The sequence below is a fragment of the Antechinus flavipes genome, chromosome 4 (genome assembly GCF_016432865.1).
Source record: "Antechinus flavipes isolate AdamAnt ecotype Samford, QLD, Australia chromosome 4, AdamAnt_v2, whole genome shotgun sequence".
Taxonomy (NCBI): domain Eukaryota; kingdom Metazoa; phylum Chordata; class Mammalia; order Dasyuromorphia; family Dasyuridae; genus Antechinus; species Antechinus flavipes.
In genome coordinates this window covers 203954805-203972395 of record NC_067401.1, presented here as the reverse complement: position 1 = coordinate 203972395, position 17591 = coordinate 203954805, and the positions used below count along the sequence as shown (strand labels likewise).

The 17591-nt window shown below is 37.7% G+C and overlaps 1 protein-coding gene across 2 annotated transcripts; it reads left to right on the top strand.

Annotated features, from left to right (window-relative positions):
- The first annotated feature begins 101 nt into the window (after positions 1 to 101).
- On the top strand, positions 102 to 16878 carry MED20 (mediator complex subunit 20). Of its 2 annotated transcripts, XM_051996960.1 has the most exons (4): positions 102 to 256; positions 1535 to 1689; positions 7982 to 8235; positions 13877 to 16878. In XM_051996960.1, exons 1-4 carry the CDS (start codon positions 243 to 245, stop codon positions 14090 to 14092), a joined length of 639 nt encoding a protein of 212 aa, XP_051852920.1. In that variant the 5' UTR covers positions 102 to 242; the 3' UTR covers positions 14093 to 16878. The 2 variants fall into 2 exon arrangements, with proteins under 2 accessions (XP_051852920.1, XP_051852921.1); XM_051996961.1 differs by lacking the exon at positions 102 to 256 and having other exon boundaries at positions 1603 to 1700.
- The last annotated feature ends 713 nt before the right edge of the window (positions 16879 to 17591 follow it).

The window sequence follows — 17591 nt, the reverse complement described above, 5'->3', positions numbered from 1 at the left end:
TCTCCGCTACTTTCACGCTCCTTAGGGGACGCTTTGTTTTATACGTCACTTCTGGGTCCCGATTTAATGCATCACTTCCCGATTCCTTTCTTTCCTCCTTTACCCCACCCCCTTCTCTCCCCTAACTCTTCCGTTCATCCCGTGTAGGCCTGGAAGTGGGTCTTCTTGCGGGGAAAGCAGAGGGAGAGGCGAGGCCGCAGCGTCGGATTTCTCGAACACACACTCCCGTGTGGCCCGGCAGCATGGGGGTGACATGGTAGGGACGCGAGTGGTCCACGTGGAGGGGGAAGGTTCCTTTGGATAGGGAGAAGTCGCAAGTTCTTTTGGACCGCAGAGGAGGACTGAGAAGGCGTAGCGTCCTCGCATAGGCCACCTCCCGACCCCTCCCATTTCCCCCAGACCTTGATGGTGTGAGATGCCCGGGTTTGGGAGTGTGGAGGGCACTTCCCTCTACTAGCTCTCAGCCCCTCCCCCCCCCGGGCGGGGGGTGGGGGAGAGTTGGCGCCGCAGGCGGTAGGGTGGGGGTGAGGGCTGCGTTTGCGAGTGGGTTTTGTAGATTAAAAAAAAGTTATGGATTTTACAGCTGCTGGGAGACGTTAAATCTAATTCCTTTTTAATGGGAAGGTGAAGGATGGGAGGGGGAGGGGGTAGCTTTGGCCCTCACTAAGCTGTCGGCTTTCAGCCTTTCTTCTTCCCTGCCCTGGCCTTCTGCCAGTTACACAGCAATGGAGCTGGATGGGCTGGGACAGGCACTGAATTTAACTCTCGTGCCTGAGCAGACCTCGATGACCGTCTTCCCCGGATTACAGGAGAGAGCATTATCTATCTCCGACACTGATAGGGAAAGGAAGGATGGTGCTTCTGAACGATATTGGACCAGGCTTTGGAAGACTCAGCATACTGAAGAGGGAGAAGGAGAAAATGCGGACTGTGCTGGCTTTCCACATCTGGAGCTGAAGGGTCTTTGTCAACCCTATGTTTCCTTTTGTCTCCAGTGGTTAGCACAGTGACTCGCACGTAACATTTAGTAAATTCTTCTTGACCGAGGAAAAGCATCAAATAAGTTCTCAGCTATTTTGGCTCCATACCTGAGAGCTTTCTAGAGTTATTTTTGGGACTTTTCAAGTTGGTACTTGCTTTCTAGTAGATTCCACAATTCAAGCAGCAGTCTTCTAGGAGCTGGCATGGTTAGGGAAAGTGTATGGAAACTGAGAGAATTAGGTAAAAAGCAGGAAACAAAAGATACCTGCTGCATTGGGATAATTCGGGATTTCCCCCTCATCCTCTCAGTCTGACCCCTCGATCTCTTTTATCTTCTTTTCTACTCTCTGAAGAGTTTTCATTTGGGCCCAAAGTCACACACAAACTGTTTATAGTATTTTGTTTCCTACATTTGAGCCGTGGGATCTCCTGTTAGGGATGGGAATCTGGCTGGGATGGGACCTGGGGCTTCCAGCTTCCTTTGTTGAATGAGAAGCTTAGGGACCCTGTTCACATTTATGTGGACACTGAAGGCTCATCACTACCCTTCTAGTGTGTCTCAGATGCCTGTGGCTGAGGGTAAGAGTGTCCAGCAGACCGTGGAGCTCCTGACCAGGAAGTTGGAACTGCTAGGGGCAGAGAAGCAGGGGACATTCTGCGTGGATTGTGAGACCTACCACACAGCAGCCTCTACCATGGGCAGCCAAGGTCAGTGTGTGGTAAGTAGGACAGCTGAAACCTTGCTTTCTGGCTCAGATAATTTTCCGCTCAAGACTGTTCATTAGTATTTCTGAACTCCTGACACTCAAGTTGCTTTTTCCCCCCACTGAAAGGATTGAGAACTAAGAAGAAATCTTGTGTGTGTGTATGTTGTTTTCCTCAAAGAATGTCCTGTGTTGGACCTCCCTATACTACCACTTTAGCCACTTCTGAAGCCTGATACTTAGTTTTCTGACGTGGGAGGGAAACTCTATACTAATGCTTTGGATTAAAATATAAAAGAAGTAGAATGATAAAAAGAACCAAAGACTGGGAGGGAGGAGTTGGAGGGCCTCAGATTGTTGTCCTTTTTCTATTAACTTGTTTTGTGAGCTAGGACAAATCTCTGTTTTGTCAGCTACTGTTTAAAGGGTTATTTTGAAGATCAAATGAGATTATAGATGTGAAAGTGTTTTGAGGAAAAGTGTTATATTACATATGTAAAAAAGTATTTTTAAAAGATGTTTACAATCTAACTGGTGAGGCAAAACCTAGACATTTAAAATATTTTTAAAGCTTATTTGTTTTTGTCTCTTATTTAATACTACTTTAATTTTTAATTATAACCTTACCTATTCTCCTTGCTTAGCAAGCTATTCCTTGTAAAAGAAAATTTTTTAAAAGAAACAGTTCAGCAAAAGTAATCAGCATTCTCACCAATCATTTTATGTGAAGTAGTGCATGCCCAGAGTCTCCTAATTATACAAAGAGGGGAGGAAGCTATGTTTAAGGGCCAAACTTGCTCACTATAATTTATATAGTATTTAGTTTCATGGGTTTTTTGTTTGTTTTTTTCTGAGGCAATTGGGGTTAAGTGACTGTCTAGGGTCATACAGTTAGGAAGGGTTAAGTGTCTGAGACCAAATTTGAACTCGTCCTCCTGACTTCAGGCTGGTGCTCTATCTATTGTGCTACCTAACTGCCTCTAGTTTCATGCTTTTTGTTTGTTTTTTTGTTTTCATTGTTAATCTTGTTTATATTTTGCCTGTTTATTTGGGGCTGAGTGAAAATGAATTTCTAGTTCTCTTTATTCTATCAGTTCTGACAAGTTTTCCCATGTTTCTCTCAATTCTTGGTATTTCTCATTTCTTATTTGTATAATATTCTGATATTATGTACCACAATTTGTCTATTAGTATCTATTTTGTTTCTCATTCTTTGCTATTACAAAAAATACTGCTGTGACTATTTTAGAGTATGTGAAACTTTGTTTTTAAGCTCTTTTTAAAGCTAAGCTGTACATTTTTAGTGCCAACAACTTTTTTGCTTAACTTTAAATTATTTTCCAGAAATTGTTTGAGTAACTTACAGTTCTATCAACATTGTTATTAGTATGCAGGTCTTCTGAAGCTCCTCCACCATAGACTCTTTTCTTCTTTTGTCATCTTGACCTGTTTGTTGGGTGTGAGGCTAAACTTCTTAAATGACTATTTAGATAGGCTGTCCCAATTATCATGTGGAGTGTCACAGGGATCAGTGTTTGATCCCTTGCTAATTCATTTTTTTTATTAATGACTTGCGTAAAGGAATAAATGGTACGATAATCAGATTTTTCAGGTGAAAGAAATCTGAGAGGGATAACTAACTCAATGGATTACATAGTAAAAGCATCTAAAAGAATCTTCACAGGTAGACTATTAGGAAGAAGTTAAATTCAAAATTCAAAAAGGTAAATGTCAAGTCTTACATTTGAGTTTAAAATAAGTCAATTCCACAAATATAAGATGGGGAAGTTTTTTCTTGTCATTGGAATTGTTCCCCTTTGTGTCTTTACAATTTCATTCTTGAACCTGTACCATTCCTCTTGAGCTGACTTCCACTGGAGCATTTTTGTCCATGGGATCTTACATATTTTTCCTGAATCCTTTGAAATCTCCAGGTCCCTAGAGTGTATGCCAGACTATGTGAAGACTTCCTCTCCATCTCTATCACAAATTCTGGGAGGAAGTTATCACTGACTCCCCGGGATACATCCTTTCTGTTTTAGCAATCAGTTCTTCCCTTTTGTTGAGAACAAAATCCAGAATAGGATTTTCCTTTGTTGTTATGGGCCAGAACTCTGTACTTAAAACAAGGATTCTTAACAAGATATAACTCAGTGGAATTGAGAAAGACAATAGTTATCTAGTTTAGCATGGTGAATTATAGTTCTGTAGTTCAGTACATATACTTAGTACTTAATATATTTTGACAAGATTGACACCTATTCTACAAGATTCACACCTATGATAATGTAATTAGAATAGAGCATATAAGCTGGGACAAACTCAGCCAGGGTCAGAGCCAGAGAAGACAAGGAGGCCAGAGCTCAAGTTCTATGAGCCAAGGAAACAGATTCATTCACTTCATCTCACACCACCTGGCCTCTTGCACTTCCTCCACTGAGACCAAGGCTGGTCTGAAGGCTCTCCAGAAAGCTAGCAGAGCCCCAGGCAAGGAGACAAGAAAGAATTTGGACTTTAACACTTGGCTATTCTGGTGATTACTGAAAGGAAGGCTGATCCCAAGACCTCCAGAAAACCAACTGAGAACATTGTATTGTATCAGTCTTATTTTCTTTGTAGTAATGGGGGATAGAAGATTGTATTTATTACTAATCTCAGTTACTGTTGGCTGTTATATACTCTATTATAATTACTTTATCATACTATATTAAGTACTAAGTACATGTACTGAACTAGAGAACTATTAATCACCATGCTAAACTAGATAACCATTGTCTCATCAATTTCACTGGCTTAACACCTTGTAAGAATCCTTGTTTTAAGTACAGAGTTCTGGCCCATAACACTTTGTTATGTCCTTCACATTTTTGAGGAATAAAATTATGACTAAAAGCAAGTTAAGAAGTTATTAGCCATTTGCTGTTTTCATTAAAGAGAAAGAATTCTAGAAGATATCTTGGATAATTTTAAGTCCATATTACTATTATATCATGCATGCCTCTGTATCAAGCTTGTGATGTTTCCCAAGATCTTCATTTATTTCCTCTTTCTGTCCCAGTGGTTTTTGTGTACTCCAGTATTAAAAGTCATTATTATTTCTTCCTCTTTTGATCTTCACCCACACTCTTGGATGAATCTGTTCAGACTTTTCCTCTCTGAATTTGGACTTTATCATATGAGTATGCCTTCTTAATAGAAGATGCTTTTCCTTTTCTTCATTTTCTTTTACGTTTTCTAATCTATTTTGTTTCTTTTGAATAAGTTTTACCCATTCCAACTTAGCACCAAGAGTTTCATTTCAACAAGTCTTACTGATACCTTTGAGGTCAAATTTGCTTCCACTTTTTACAATCACTAAATCCACTTCATCTCTAAACTTTGGGCCATTGTATTTAAATAAAATTTTTTTTGTGTGTATGGGATGCTGTGAGCTTTACTACTTGCTGCTTTCTTGGATTTTGTCTCTTGTGAAATTGAGTATTTTGACTGCTAATTCTTTGTAGCTTTTTATGCTGATTTAGTAGTCTTCTCCCTCTTCCTTTCTTTTTTAGTTTAGTTTTAGATAAGATTTGCAAGAAATTTGGCAAACATTCTTTCTTCTCTATGTAATAGTATTTAATTTTTTCCAATTACCTGTATTTTTTACATGTGATTTAAAATCACATTAATTTTTTTCTATAATTTTTATTTACTTAAATTTTTTTAAATTAAAGCTTTTCAATTTCAAATTATATACATGGATAATTTTCAACATTCACTCCTATAAAACCCTGTGTTCTAATCTCCTCTCCTTTCCCCTTCCCTCCTCCTCCCCCCCAGTATATGTTGAACATGTGCAATTTCTCTATACATATTTCTACAAATACCATGCTGCTCCAGAAAATTCAAATCAAAAAGGAAAAAAATGAGAAAGAAAACAAAATACAAGCAAACAACAACAAAAAGAGTGAAAATACTATGTTATGGTCAACATTCAGTTTCCACTGTCCTCTCTCGGGGTACAGATGGGTTTCTTCATCACAAGACCATTGGAACTGATCTGAATCACTTCATTATTGACAAGAGCCATGTCCTTCAGAATTGATCATTGTATAATCTTGCTGTTGCTGATTCACATTCATTTTTATAAAATTTTGATTCCAAATTTTTCTCCCTTCCCTTCCCTGTTCCCCAAGACAGCAAACATTTTGAATAGGTTACATGTACAGTCATGTTTAATATATTTCTATATTTATCATGTGAAAGAAAAATCAGAACATAAGGGGAAAACCACGAGGAAGAAAAAACAAAAACAAAGTGAAAATAGTATGCTTGAGTCTGTATTCAGATTCCATAGTTCTTTCACTAGAGATGGATAGCTTTTTCCATCATGAGTCTTTTGGAATTGTCTTGGATCATTGTATTACTGAGAATAGTTAAGTCTATCATAATTGGTCATCATACCATATTGCTGTGCCTGTGTACAGTGTTCTATTCCACTCTGCCTCAATTCACATAAATCTTTTAAAGATTTTTCTGAAATCTACTTGCTCCTCATAGCTTATAGCACAATAGTATTCCATTACATTTATGTTCTGAAATTTGTTAAGCCTTTCTCCAATTGAGGGGCATCTCCTCAATTTTTAATTCTTTGTTGCCACAAAAAGAACTGCCATAAATATTTTTGTACATGTGGATCCTTTTCCCTTTTTTATGATCTCTCTGAATATAGACATAGTAGAGGTATTGCTTGATCAAAGGGTACCACATCAAAGCTATCAAATTGGCTAAGATGATAGAAAGGAAAATGAAAAATGTTGGAGATGTGCAAAAATTGGAACACTAATGTATTGTCTGTGGACATGTGAACTGATCCAACCATTCACAAGAGCAATATGGAACCCAAAGGGCTATAAAACTGCAGATCCTTTGTCTGCTTGATAGTGTTTTATATGACTATAGATAGTTTTAATTTCTTCATCTGAAATCTGCCTATTTATATCCTTTGACCACTTATCAATTGAGGAATGACTTGTGTCCTTATAAATTTGACTGAGTTACCTATATATTTCTGAAATGAAGCCTTTATCAAACTGACTGCAAAAACTGTTTCCCAATTTTCTGTTTACCTTGGTTGCATTGGTTTTGGCAAACATATTGTTAATTACTGTTTATTGGGCAAAATCCATCTCTGGCCAGACATCTTTCATTACTCTTTGTGATTTGATCTTTTCTTTCTTTTTTTTCTTTTTACTGTCTACATATAGATCATCAGAGTGAAAAAATCAATTTCCTGGGGCCTCATTTGGGGTAGCAATGGGAGGCTTGAGCCTCTGCACCAAATCAACTGGTCTGTTCCTTAGACCCTATTTTGAACTTGTTGGAGCTTTGTCTCTGCTATTATTGACATATACTGAAAATTAACTAAGACTTACATTATAATCTGCATTTAAGTTTTATGTACCTCAAAGGAAGTAATAGGAAAGTAGAAAGAACATCAACTTTGGGGTCTTGACTTCACATCCCAACTTGATGCTTAAACCTGTGTGCTCTTGGGCTTCTTATAATCTCCCTAGCCTCAGTTTTCTTCTCTGTTAAATGAGAGAATTAAACTAAATGATCTCTGAGGTCCTTTCTAATTCTACAGCTATGATCATGTTTTTTTTTTTTTTTTTGTTGTTGTTGTTGTTGTTGTTGTTGTTGTTGTTGTTGTTTATCCTTTTGGTCCTAAGATTTTGGGAAGAGATATGACTTATATTTATACTGATATGGTTTGAGGTCCAGTTATAGAGAGCCATTGGGGGTGGATTTCATTTAATTTTGCCATTCCTTTTGTTATGTCCCACTGTACCCTTCTGTGTAGATGAAGGGGCTCAGACTGGTTAGGATGATGTGACTGAACTGGTTTGAGAACTCAGAAGTGTTGTCTTGTATCTTCGCATCTAAATTTTTTGCTTCTCACTTGTGAAGACACTTCCCATGAAAGATGATGACAGATCCCATTGGGACATATGTTAGTCTAGGTTCTTTACAAAAAGCTGGCTGGGCATTTCTGGGCAGTATTTAGGGCTAAAATTGTTATTGCTTCTTGATCTTTCCATCCTTTCATCCCTTTCCTGGCAAATACTACAGGTTTGACGTGCTACTGCTGGGTAAATGCCTAGATTATCAGCAGTGGGCTTCCTTCTCCCAACATCACTAAACTTTTCCCTTGGAAAGGACCCCAAGGTCTTCTCTAGTTCAACTTTCTCATCTTATACCCTGAATTCTACATTGTTTTGGATTTGGTAATGAATTTGGCCTTTACTTCTTTGTAGGCCAGGCTGGGAAGCTGATGTATGTGATGCACAACTCAGAATACCCTCTAAGCTGCTTTGCCCTCTTTGAGAATGGCCCCTGCCTCATTGCCGACGCAAACTTTGACGTGCTCATGGTGAAGCTCAAGGGCTTTTTCCAAAATGCCAAGGCCAACAAGATTGAGACCCGTGGCACTCGATACCAGTACTGTGACTTCCTGGTTAAAGTGGGCACTGTCACCATGGGACCCAGCGCTAGAGGCATCTCTGTGGAGGTGAGTCTTTGGGAAAATGGGATTAGGGAAAACTTGGAGGGGATATCCCACAAAAATTTTGGAAAACTACTAAATCTTGCACGCGAGAATAAATAGTAAGCTTAGAATGTTTGAGCTGCAAATAATTTTAGACAATATTTAGTTTAAACTCCTCCTTTTATAGATGAGGAAAATCAAGCCCCTAAAAGGAAAATAACTTTGCTAAGATCATACATACAATGTATAAGTAGTAGAAGGGACACTGGAACTCTTGTGTTCTTAATTACATCCACCTTTCTACTTGTGTGTCCTTCCCGTTACATGGAGAATTAGGCTAGATGATATTAAAGGTCCTTTTTAGTTCTAATCCCATGATTTTCTAGCTACCTATTTTTATTTGCTTAAGAGGCAGTAATTCTTAGGAATGCTGGATATCCTAGGGAAAGGAATTATATGGAAGAGAGGGAGGTAGAATAGAGAACCATGCCCTTGAAATCAAGACAGACCTGGTTCAGATTCTACCATCTGACAAATGCTAGTTACGAAACCTAAGGATTGCTCATCAGACAAATTATTGGTCTATATTATCCCCAGTTTTACATTTTCACATTCATAGTTCTCTCTATATATGAAACCATAGTTCGAGGACATGCCTTTTCTTCTCTATTACCCATAAATGTGGAAAATGAAGCTGTACTTCACCAACTATTAACCTTGTTCCCATTAGGTCTGAGAAAGATTAGTTAGCTGAGGAATGGAAGGAGATAGCAGATTTGGGAAGGTAATAAGAATTTGTACTAGCCAATGATGATGGTAATTAATGATTTATGTAATACTATACATAATATTCAATTTGATCCTCATAGCTTTGTGAGGTAGGTATTATTATTCTTTACATTTGACACATGAAGAAAAATACTGCAAATGCTTAGGAATATGTTATTTCTCTGTACAAACTGGTAGTTAAGAATTGTTGTGTAGAAAGTGTATATATTAGTGCTGAGGGTGCTGGTAGGAGTGGGAGAGGACTGAGAAAATTTGAAGAAGAGAGGTCCTTGATCATTACTTCTATATCCCTAGCTGATATCCCTATTTGTCTTTGACATCCTCTAGGATAGTGATAGGCAATCTTTCAGAAATGATATGCCTAGGTTCTAAGCTTTTTCCTTCTAGTATGCCAAGTTGAGGTTGTAGAATGGGATTGTATTTACTTTTTAAATCTTTTTTGCTGTCTCCTAACCCTTAGAGATCAGTGACAGCTTATTGAAGTGGTAAGGAAGGGGAATGTAGTGACAACATTTGGGCTGATAAAAATCAATCTATGTGTCATAAATTTACATATTAACATATATTTATTAAGCCATTACTGTGTTCAGAACATTCTTGTTTGTCCATCTGATTAGCAAACTCTTAAAAAAAAAAGTTTTGTTAACTTTACCCTCCTGTTGGCATCCAAAAAATCCTGGATTTTTTTTTTAAACAGTTGAGGAAAACTAACTGATAAAGCAATAACTTCTCAAGTAGAATATAGCATTCTTAACCTTTTTTTCCCACCTTTCCTTTGAGAGGAAGAGAGAAATCTGTTTAGGCAAGATACCATGAAACAAAATTGATAATTGCATTTAATCCAGATTGTGATGTCTTTCAAATGTTTTAACAAATATTAAGAAGTATTTTGTGTAAGAAGCTAAGTCAAATACACATTTTAGATAAAAATTGCCACCATTCCCATGGAGCTCACAATCCAGAAAGGGGAGAAGACAGCAATACAGACAGCTTTAATAAATACATTATAAATATGTTAGGTGAAAAAAACAGTGCTATTAATAGGGATCTGGGGGAGAGCTATATGTAGCTCACATTTCTGTAGCACTTTTAAGGTTTACAGATTGCTCTGCAGTAGAATGATATCTTCAGCTAACATATGAGGAAATAGGAATAGAGAAGAGAAATATCTTATTCATGGTCACACAGGTCAATTGTAGTGGATAAGGTGTCATGTGAGTGAGGCTTTGAAAGATGGTTAGGATTTAATCATTTATAAAAATGAATAAAATTTTCAAGATTTTTTTCTTTTTTAAAAAGGAGTATTATTTATATCAATACAATTTGATTCATGACTTTTATAAGTAACCTTCATTAAGCCAGGTATGCTTACAAACTTCCCTCATCCTGCATTTCTTCCTCTCCCTTTCTGTTTTCTGTTGCTCACTGAAAACATAGTTTTCTCTAGAAAGTCATATTCCTTGGTATTGTTCTTGATTATCTCTTTCTCCTTTTATACTATTTTTTATTGACATAATCTGCATTTCTAGCCCCTTTTTCTTTTACCTTCACTTAACAACTTCACCTCTTCCTTTAAAGCTTTCTAATCTCTTAAGATCCTTGTTGTTGCTATAGCCTGAACTCTCTATATCACTCTTGCTTCTCAGTAAGTTCAAGACCTCATTTGTAGTCTTCTCCACCTTTTTGTTCTTCAAATACTTTCTCTTTAAGGATCTCAGACTCCTTAATTACCTCAACATCTCTTCAGTCCATCTCATCTAAGCATAGTGGTCAAACTTTAGGCTGCTACTACTACTACTGAATATTTTCTACTTGAGAAAGAGTCCACATGTAGGTGGAATTTTGGTGTAATTTGGGAGTGGTGTTTTTGCCTGAGAAAATGAGATTCACAACTACTACTTGTGTGTGCTGTGGCTTTTATGTTAACCCCATTGCTTCTTTTGCGTTTGTCATTGTTCTAAGTATCACAGGAATTTTCACTCTCTGCATTAGTAGCCAATCTACTTCTTAGATCATGCCGCTGGAAATTCAGCCTTGTCTTTTGGTCCTCATGGTAAATATGGAGGACTAATTATCCAGGGAAAAAGTCCTGTTGTAGAATTATCAGAGAAGCAGGGAGGAGGTTTGTATGGGTTAGAAGATGCCTAAACTATAATTGTCAATCTTTCCAAAAATATTTGCTGAATGCCTAATGTTTATTTAATATTGTATTTGATGCTTTGGGAAGATGCCAGGAGACATATGAGTTTTCCTTGAGTAACCTTCCTATAATGAGCATAAATATCTCTTTTCAAAAACTTTGAATGATCTCCCTTTGCTGCTCCATAAAGTATCAGCTCCTAATTCTAGTATGTAGAACTGTCTAAAGTCTGGCCTCAGCCTACCTTTCTAAGTCTCAAGCTTTCTGTTGAGTTCTCCTTTCTCATAAATCTAATTTAGGTACTACTTCCTCCATGAAGTCTTTCCATTGAATTCAGCTTATTCTCTTCCTTCTCTTATTTCTCGTAACACTTTATCTGATTTTCTATTTATTTTTATTCATTCATCCAGCCAGTCCTTGAACAGATATTTGTTAAATACCTACATTGTGCAAGGCAGTACCTTATTTATTGGAATACAAATACAAAAAATGAAGTAATTCCTGCTCTCAAGTAATATGTACAATGAAAATTAACTTGAGGCATAGTGGATAAAATCCTGAACTTGTTAGTCAAGAAACCCCAAGAGTTCGGATTCTTCATCAGGCACAAGTTGTATGACCCTGGGCAAGTCTCTTAACTTTTCTCAACCTCAGTTTCTTCATTTGTAAAATGAGGATAATAGCACCTCCCCTCCCAGGTTATAATGAGCATAAAAAGAATAATTAATATTTGCATAGCACTTTACCAGTTTTCACATATATATAAATGCTAGCTCTGTTACAACAATTATTATTAACTACAAGATATATATAAAGTAATTTCTGGAGGGCTTCAGCAACAAAGAGGATCAAGCTAGGCTTCCTGCTGGAAGTGGAACTTAAACTGAACTTAGAAGAAAGCTGGAGATTATTTAAATTGGAGGAAGGAAGAAACACATGTCAGGCATGGGACAGCCTTTGCAAACTCTGAGTATAGATAGAAGATGGAATGTTGTATATAGGGAACAACAAACAGCTGCTTTAGTTGGGATGTAAAGTACTTGAAGGAGATAATGCTTAGCACTCTTCAAAAAGTTAGGCTAGTGCTTGATGAGTTTATATTTTGTCCTAGTGGCAAAGCAAGGCTACTGGAATATTCTTGAGCAGGACAAGGAGATGCTGAGATCTCTGCTTTATAAATGGAGAACAGAAGGGAATTTATGTAGTACCTCCTGTATATCAGGTACTGTGCCAAGTGCTTTAATGAATGGCAGTTCTGATGGTATGGAGAGGGGAGAGACAAGGCTAGGATCCAAAGAAGGAATAGGAATAGGAACCCAAAATAGGTAGGAATTGCTTTTAATAATTCAGGTAATGGGTGATAGCCTGAAGTGAGATGGTTGCTGTGAATGGTATAAGACAGAATTGGATATGAGATATATTTTAGAGAGAGAAAATAAGACCTTGACAGCTGATTGGGTTTGAGAAGTAAGGGAAGAAGTATCAAGGATGGCCTCCTGATTGTAAACCTGAGTAGCTGGCAGGATGCTATTATACTTGAGGGAAACAGGGGACTTAGGAAGAGAACAGGTTTTAGGGGAAAAATAATGAATACTCTTTTAGATGCTTGAGTTTTCGATGCCTATGTGAATTTTTTTGGAGGTATCCAGTAGGCAAGTGGTAGTGGAAGAGTGGAACTTAAAACAGAGACTAAGTTGAGTATATAGATTAGGGAAGAGTTCAGTTAAAATGATCATAGAACCCTTGGGAGGTGATGTAGTCACTTATTAGTCAGACATTGAATAAAAAGCCTTCCCAAGAACAGACCCTTTTGAGGTAGACTGAGAAATACTCAGACAGGTAGGAGAAAGCAATATCACAAAAACCCAGAGAGGAAAGTACCACAGAGAAGAGGAGTTAATGATGTTAATTACTTCAGAAAAGTATAAAGCGATGAGGATTGAAATAAGGCCATCAGAGTTTGTAATTGTTAACTTTTTAAAAAACCTGTTTGAGTTAAAAAGTGAAAGCCAGATTGCAAATGATTAAAAAGTGAGAGGAGAGGACTTGAGATCAAATACCTTTTTCTAAGAGGTGGTTGTGAAGAGAAGGGAGAGGTGCTTGATTGGTTGGTACATGGTACAGTTTTTTTTTTTTTTTTTCCTGAGACAATTGGGGTTAAGTGACTTGCCCAGGGTCACACAGCCAGAAGTGTTAAGTATCTGAGACCAGATTTGAACTCAGGTCCTCCTGACTTCAGGGCTGGTGCTCTACCCACTGCACTATCTAGCTGCCCTGTTTTTTTTTTTTAAAGGAAGAGGAAGATCTGGGATGATTATAAGTAACAGGAAGGTAGCCAAAGGATAAGAAGAAATGAAAAACTAGGGATTTTTTGATCCTTTGCATTTATTTCCTCATGCTTACTATAATTAGTTGCTTTTGTCTTTTCCCAGCTGTTAAGTGATAAATTGTTTAAGAGGACTATCAGTGTCATATCTTGCTTGTATCCCTAGCAATAGAGGGAACTGATGAATGTAGTCAGTTCAGAACTGGCTTCATGGATTCATGTCTCATCTCTATAATTGTGGGCAAGTCCATTCAATTCTGAGTCTGTCTTTCCTTCCCATTACATGGAGAATTGGGCTAGATGATATTAAAGGTCCCTTTTAGCTCTAATCCCATGATCTTAGGGCTTGTATGTATTAGGTACTTGATTGAATCAAATTATTCTCAATCACATGTCCTTTTGGCCCCTAGGTGGAGTATGGCCCTTGTGTGGTGGCTAGTGACTGCTGGAATCTGCTTTTGGAGTTCCTGCAGAGTTTCCTGGGCAGCCACAATCCAGGGGCACCAGCAGTATTTGGGAATAGACACGACGGGGTATACGGTCCTGCTGACACCATGGCCCAATATATGGAACTCTTCAACAAGATTCGAAAACAGCAGCAGGTGCCTGTGGCTGGGATCCGTTAGTGTTTGGGGAGCTGCAGAGTGATTGGTGTTGCCAGGTGACTCCACAGGAGATGAAGGTGGTTCACCCCAGCTCTTGATCCCTGGAACTCAGAACAGAAAGGCCAGGCTTCTTGTCTTCCTCTGAACTTACAACTGTGGCTTCTGTGGGGCTTTGCATTCCCTCCACCAGCACACACATGCTCGAGAGCATGCGTGCACGTGTGCATACATACACACACACACACACACACACACACACACAAGATCCTCTTCCCCCTCACCCATGTAAAAATGGTCTTAAGATGAGCCTTGTTGCTCTTGACCTATTTTGGGGGTAAAAGATGGAGAAATTGGAGCTTTTCCCTCATCTTTCAGGAAGACAGGCCAGGGGGTAGTAACCTTGCTTTGCAACTGCCATCAGCTTCGTGACTACTGTGGCCTTGGCCCAATTTCCCATTTGGATGGGCTGTTTTTATGTTCTGATCATTCTATAATAAAAGCTTGTTCCTTTGGTCTAAGGATATGGCTGGGTTTCTGTCATGGAGATGGGTATGGGAGTCTCAGTATCCTCACTGTATTCTTGTTTGTGTTCTTATGAGTTTTGCTGAAGTGATTGATGAATTGGCTAGCCTGGGGTGTTTGCTGATTTGCCTTTACTCTCTCCCTCTTGGGGCTTGGAAGTTGTCCCCAGTAGTGTTTGTTCTTGGCAGCTGTTTTGCAGTTTTTCTTTGCAGTCTTGGTGTGCCTATGAGATGATAGGCAGGGACACCTGAGCTGTTTCATAAATCACTTCCTTTATAGCTTCATTCTAATGACTGGGAAATGAATCTGGCCTCATTTATGCTAACATCAAAACTAAGTATCTTCTTAATTTATCTTGGCTTAAAGTTTATGTGGATAAATAAAGGGATTTTCCTCATCTTTCCCCCACCTTTTCACCTTTAGATAGTCCGAGTACAACCTATATTTTTATTCCCTTCTCTTCTTTCATCTTCTCATCTGTAACTAGTCCATGGGAAACTTGGAAACTACCAGGGTCCCCACTAATTCCCAGGCCAGAATTGGATACATTAGGGAGTACTGCAGACAGCTTAGCCTGGAAAAGACAAGATTTAGGGAGAATGTGATAATTATCTTCAGGGTTTGAAAGGCTAAAATGTAGAAGACACATGGATTATATTTGTTTTGCTTGATTTCAGAAAATAAAACTAGAAACAAGAGATAAAAGGAATTTCAAGAAGACCGATTTCAGTTTAGGGAAAAAACTTTCTGATAATTAGAGGCTATCTAAAAATAAAAAAGACTGCAAGAGGAGGCTTGTTCTCTCTCTTGAGGAGGAAAAACTTGAGCAGAAACTCCAGGACCTTTTGTCAGGTATGCTGTGAAGGCTATTCTTGCTTATGTTTGGGCTGGACTAAGCTCGCTCCCCCCTCCCCCCAAGCCCATGAGCTTGTGATTCTTTGAATGTAAAATACAGAAGAGACCTTAGAAATAATTCAGTTCAACTCCCATTTTTATAGAAGAGGAAAACAGCCCATGTTATCAAATGAGTGGGGGGAGTTTTTCTGTCTAATGAGTTTTCTACTGTATTCTTTTTAGTTTCCTGTGGCAGTCCTTGCTTTGACTAGTTTTTCTTTAGTTTTTATTTTTTGTTGTTGGTATAGACCCATCTAATGGCAAATCTGCAGAAATGGCAAGCTAAGCATCAGATGCTTATTTTAGACTTTTATTTCTTACCTGTTAATCCACTACTTATAAATATTGCATCAACAATCCTACCATTATATGGTTTGCAGAAATTATGTGTCTTTTGGGTCCATTAGATCCCATGCAACCTTCCAGAATCACTGAATGTCAAAACAGGAGGGGAGCCTAAAAATCATCTAATTCTGTCTAGTTCCACATTTTTGTTATATGGATAAGGACCCTGACACACTGGGATTAAAATCACACTGAGAACTAAATACTTACATGTGATGGATGATGGAATTTTCTGATATTAAAAATATGTATAGGTGAACTTATTTTAAATATTTTATTTTTATTATTATTATTTTAAAAAAATTTTAAAAAATTATTTTAAAAAATTGAAAGTGTTCCTCTGATTTCTGGGAGCTTACTAGAATCAGCCCTGGATTTGGAGTTGGGACCCAATTATGAATCCTTATTATTGCCTCTCACTAATTTTGGAAAATTGCTTAACCCTTCTTTGATTTAGTTTCCCTATCTGTATGAGGAGGAGGTTGGTCTCTAAGGCACCTTTCAAATCTGAATTCTAGGATTCATAGCCTTTCCTCTCTTGCCCTGTGAGTTTCTTAGACTTGAGGATATTTGTTTATGCCTGGAATTCCATGACTTGACTTCTTGAAAATGTTAAGTAATATTCCCATGTGGGAAATTTCTCCTGTGACTGGGGAAGTTGATAAAGGTCTAGCTCCCAAAGAAGATCTTTTCTCCATCATGTTCCTGTCTGTCTACTTTTCCAATGACAAGATCATCACACACAAGAAGAAATCTGTTCATTTCTACCTTGAATATGAAACTTGAGGTTGCTTGAGCATGCTAACTGGGGGAATAGTTTGTTTTGCTTTGAAGGTTAGAGTATGAAAAAGAGAAGAGTCAGTGAAAGAAAAAGCCAAAGTGGCAGATTTGTTGAATGAATGAAGAAGGAAGGAATGAAGCAAGCTGCACTGTGCTAAGCTTTTGGGATACAATTATCTTTTATTTATCTAAGGCCTGCTATATTCAAGAAGATACAAAGTTTCTTCCCCTTCCCCCCCCCCCAAAAAAAAAAAAAAAAAAGGAAATTAAGTAGTTAGATAGTAACTATCATGGATTTTTAGAAATGTAAATTAATCCAGCTGTCTTCAGAAATACAAATCTGATTTCAGAACATAGCCAAAACATGAGCTAGATTAACTGTTAAATTAACTAAATGAAAATTCCTCTCAACCTTTCTGAGCTTCAGTTTCCTAATCTGTATAATGGAGTAATACTACTCAAGCTTATTGTGGGAAAAATACTTTGTAAAATTCATATGTTATATAAATACCAACTATTATTTAATGACAAGACAGGTATTCTGTCATTATATAAAAATCCCACTCTTAAATCTCCTAAATTTGATAACCAAAACAAAAATATAATTCCTAAAATCTGGGTAGCAAAGTTACTAAATGAATAGAAGTGTTTGGAAGCGATTTGGAGAGGGATTACAAACTACTTTGGGAATGTATTATCCATGGTGTTGATTTTTTTAAAAGATTAAAAGGAATTGAAATTTATTTTCTTAAGACAACTCCCTTGGAAATTGATTCATGAGAATGTAAGTTTCTTGAGGACAAGGACTGTCATTTGCCTCTAAAGAGAGATCCTTAGCACTTAGCAAAGTGCATGACAACATAGTAGACACTTAATAAATGTTGACTGATTAATTGTTAGAAGCACTTTTGATCATTGGAGACTATTAAATATCATTTAAGATCATGACAGACAGCTGTGGTCCATAACAAAACTAGGA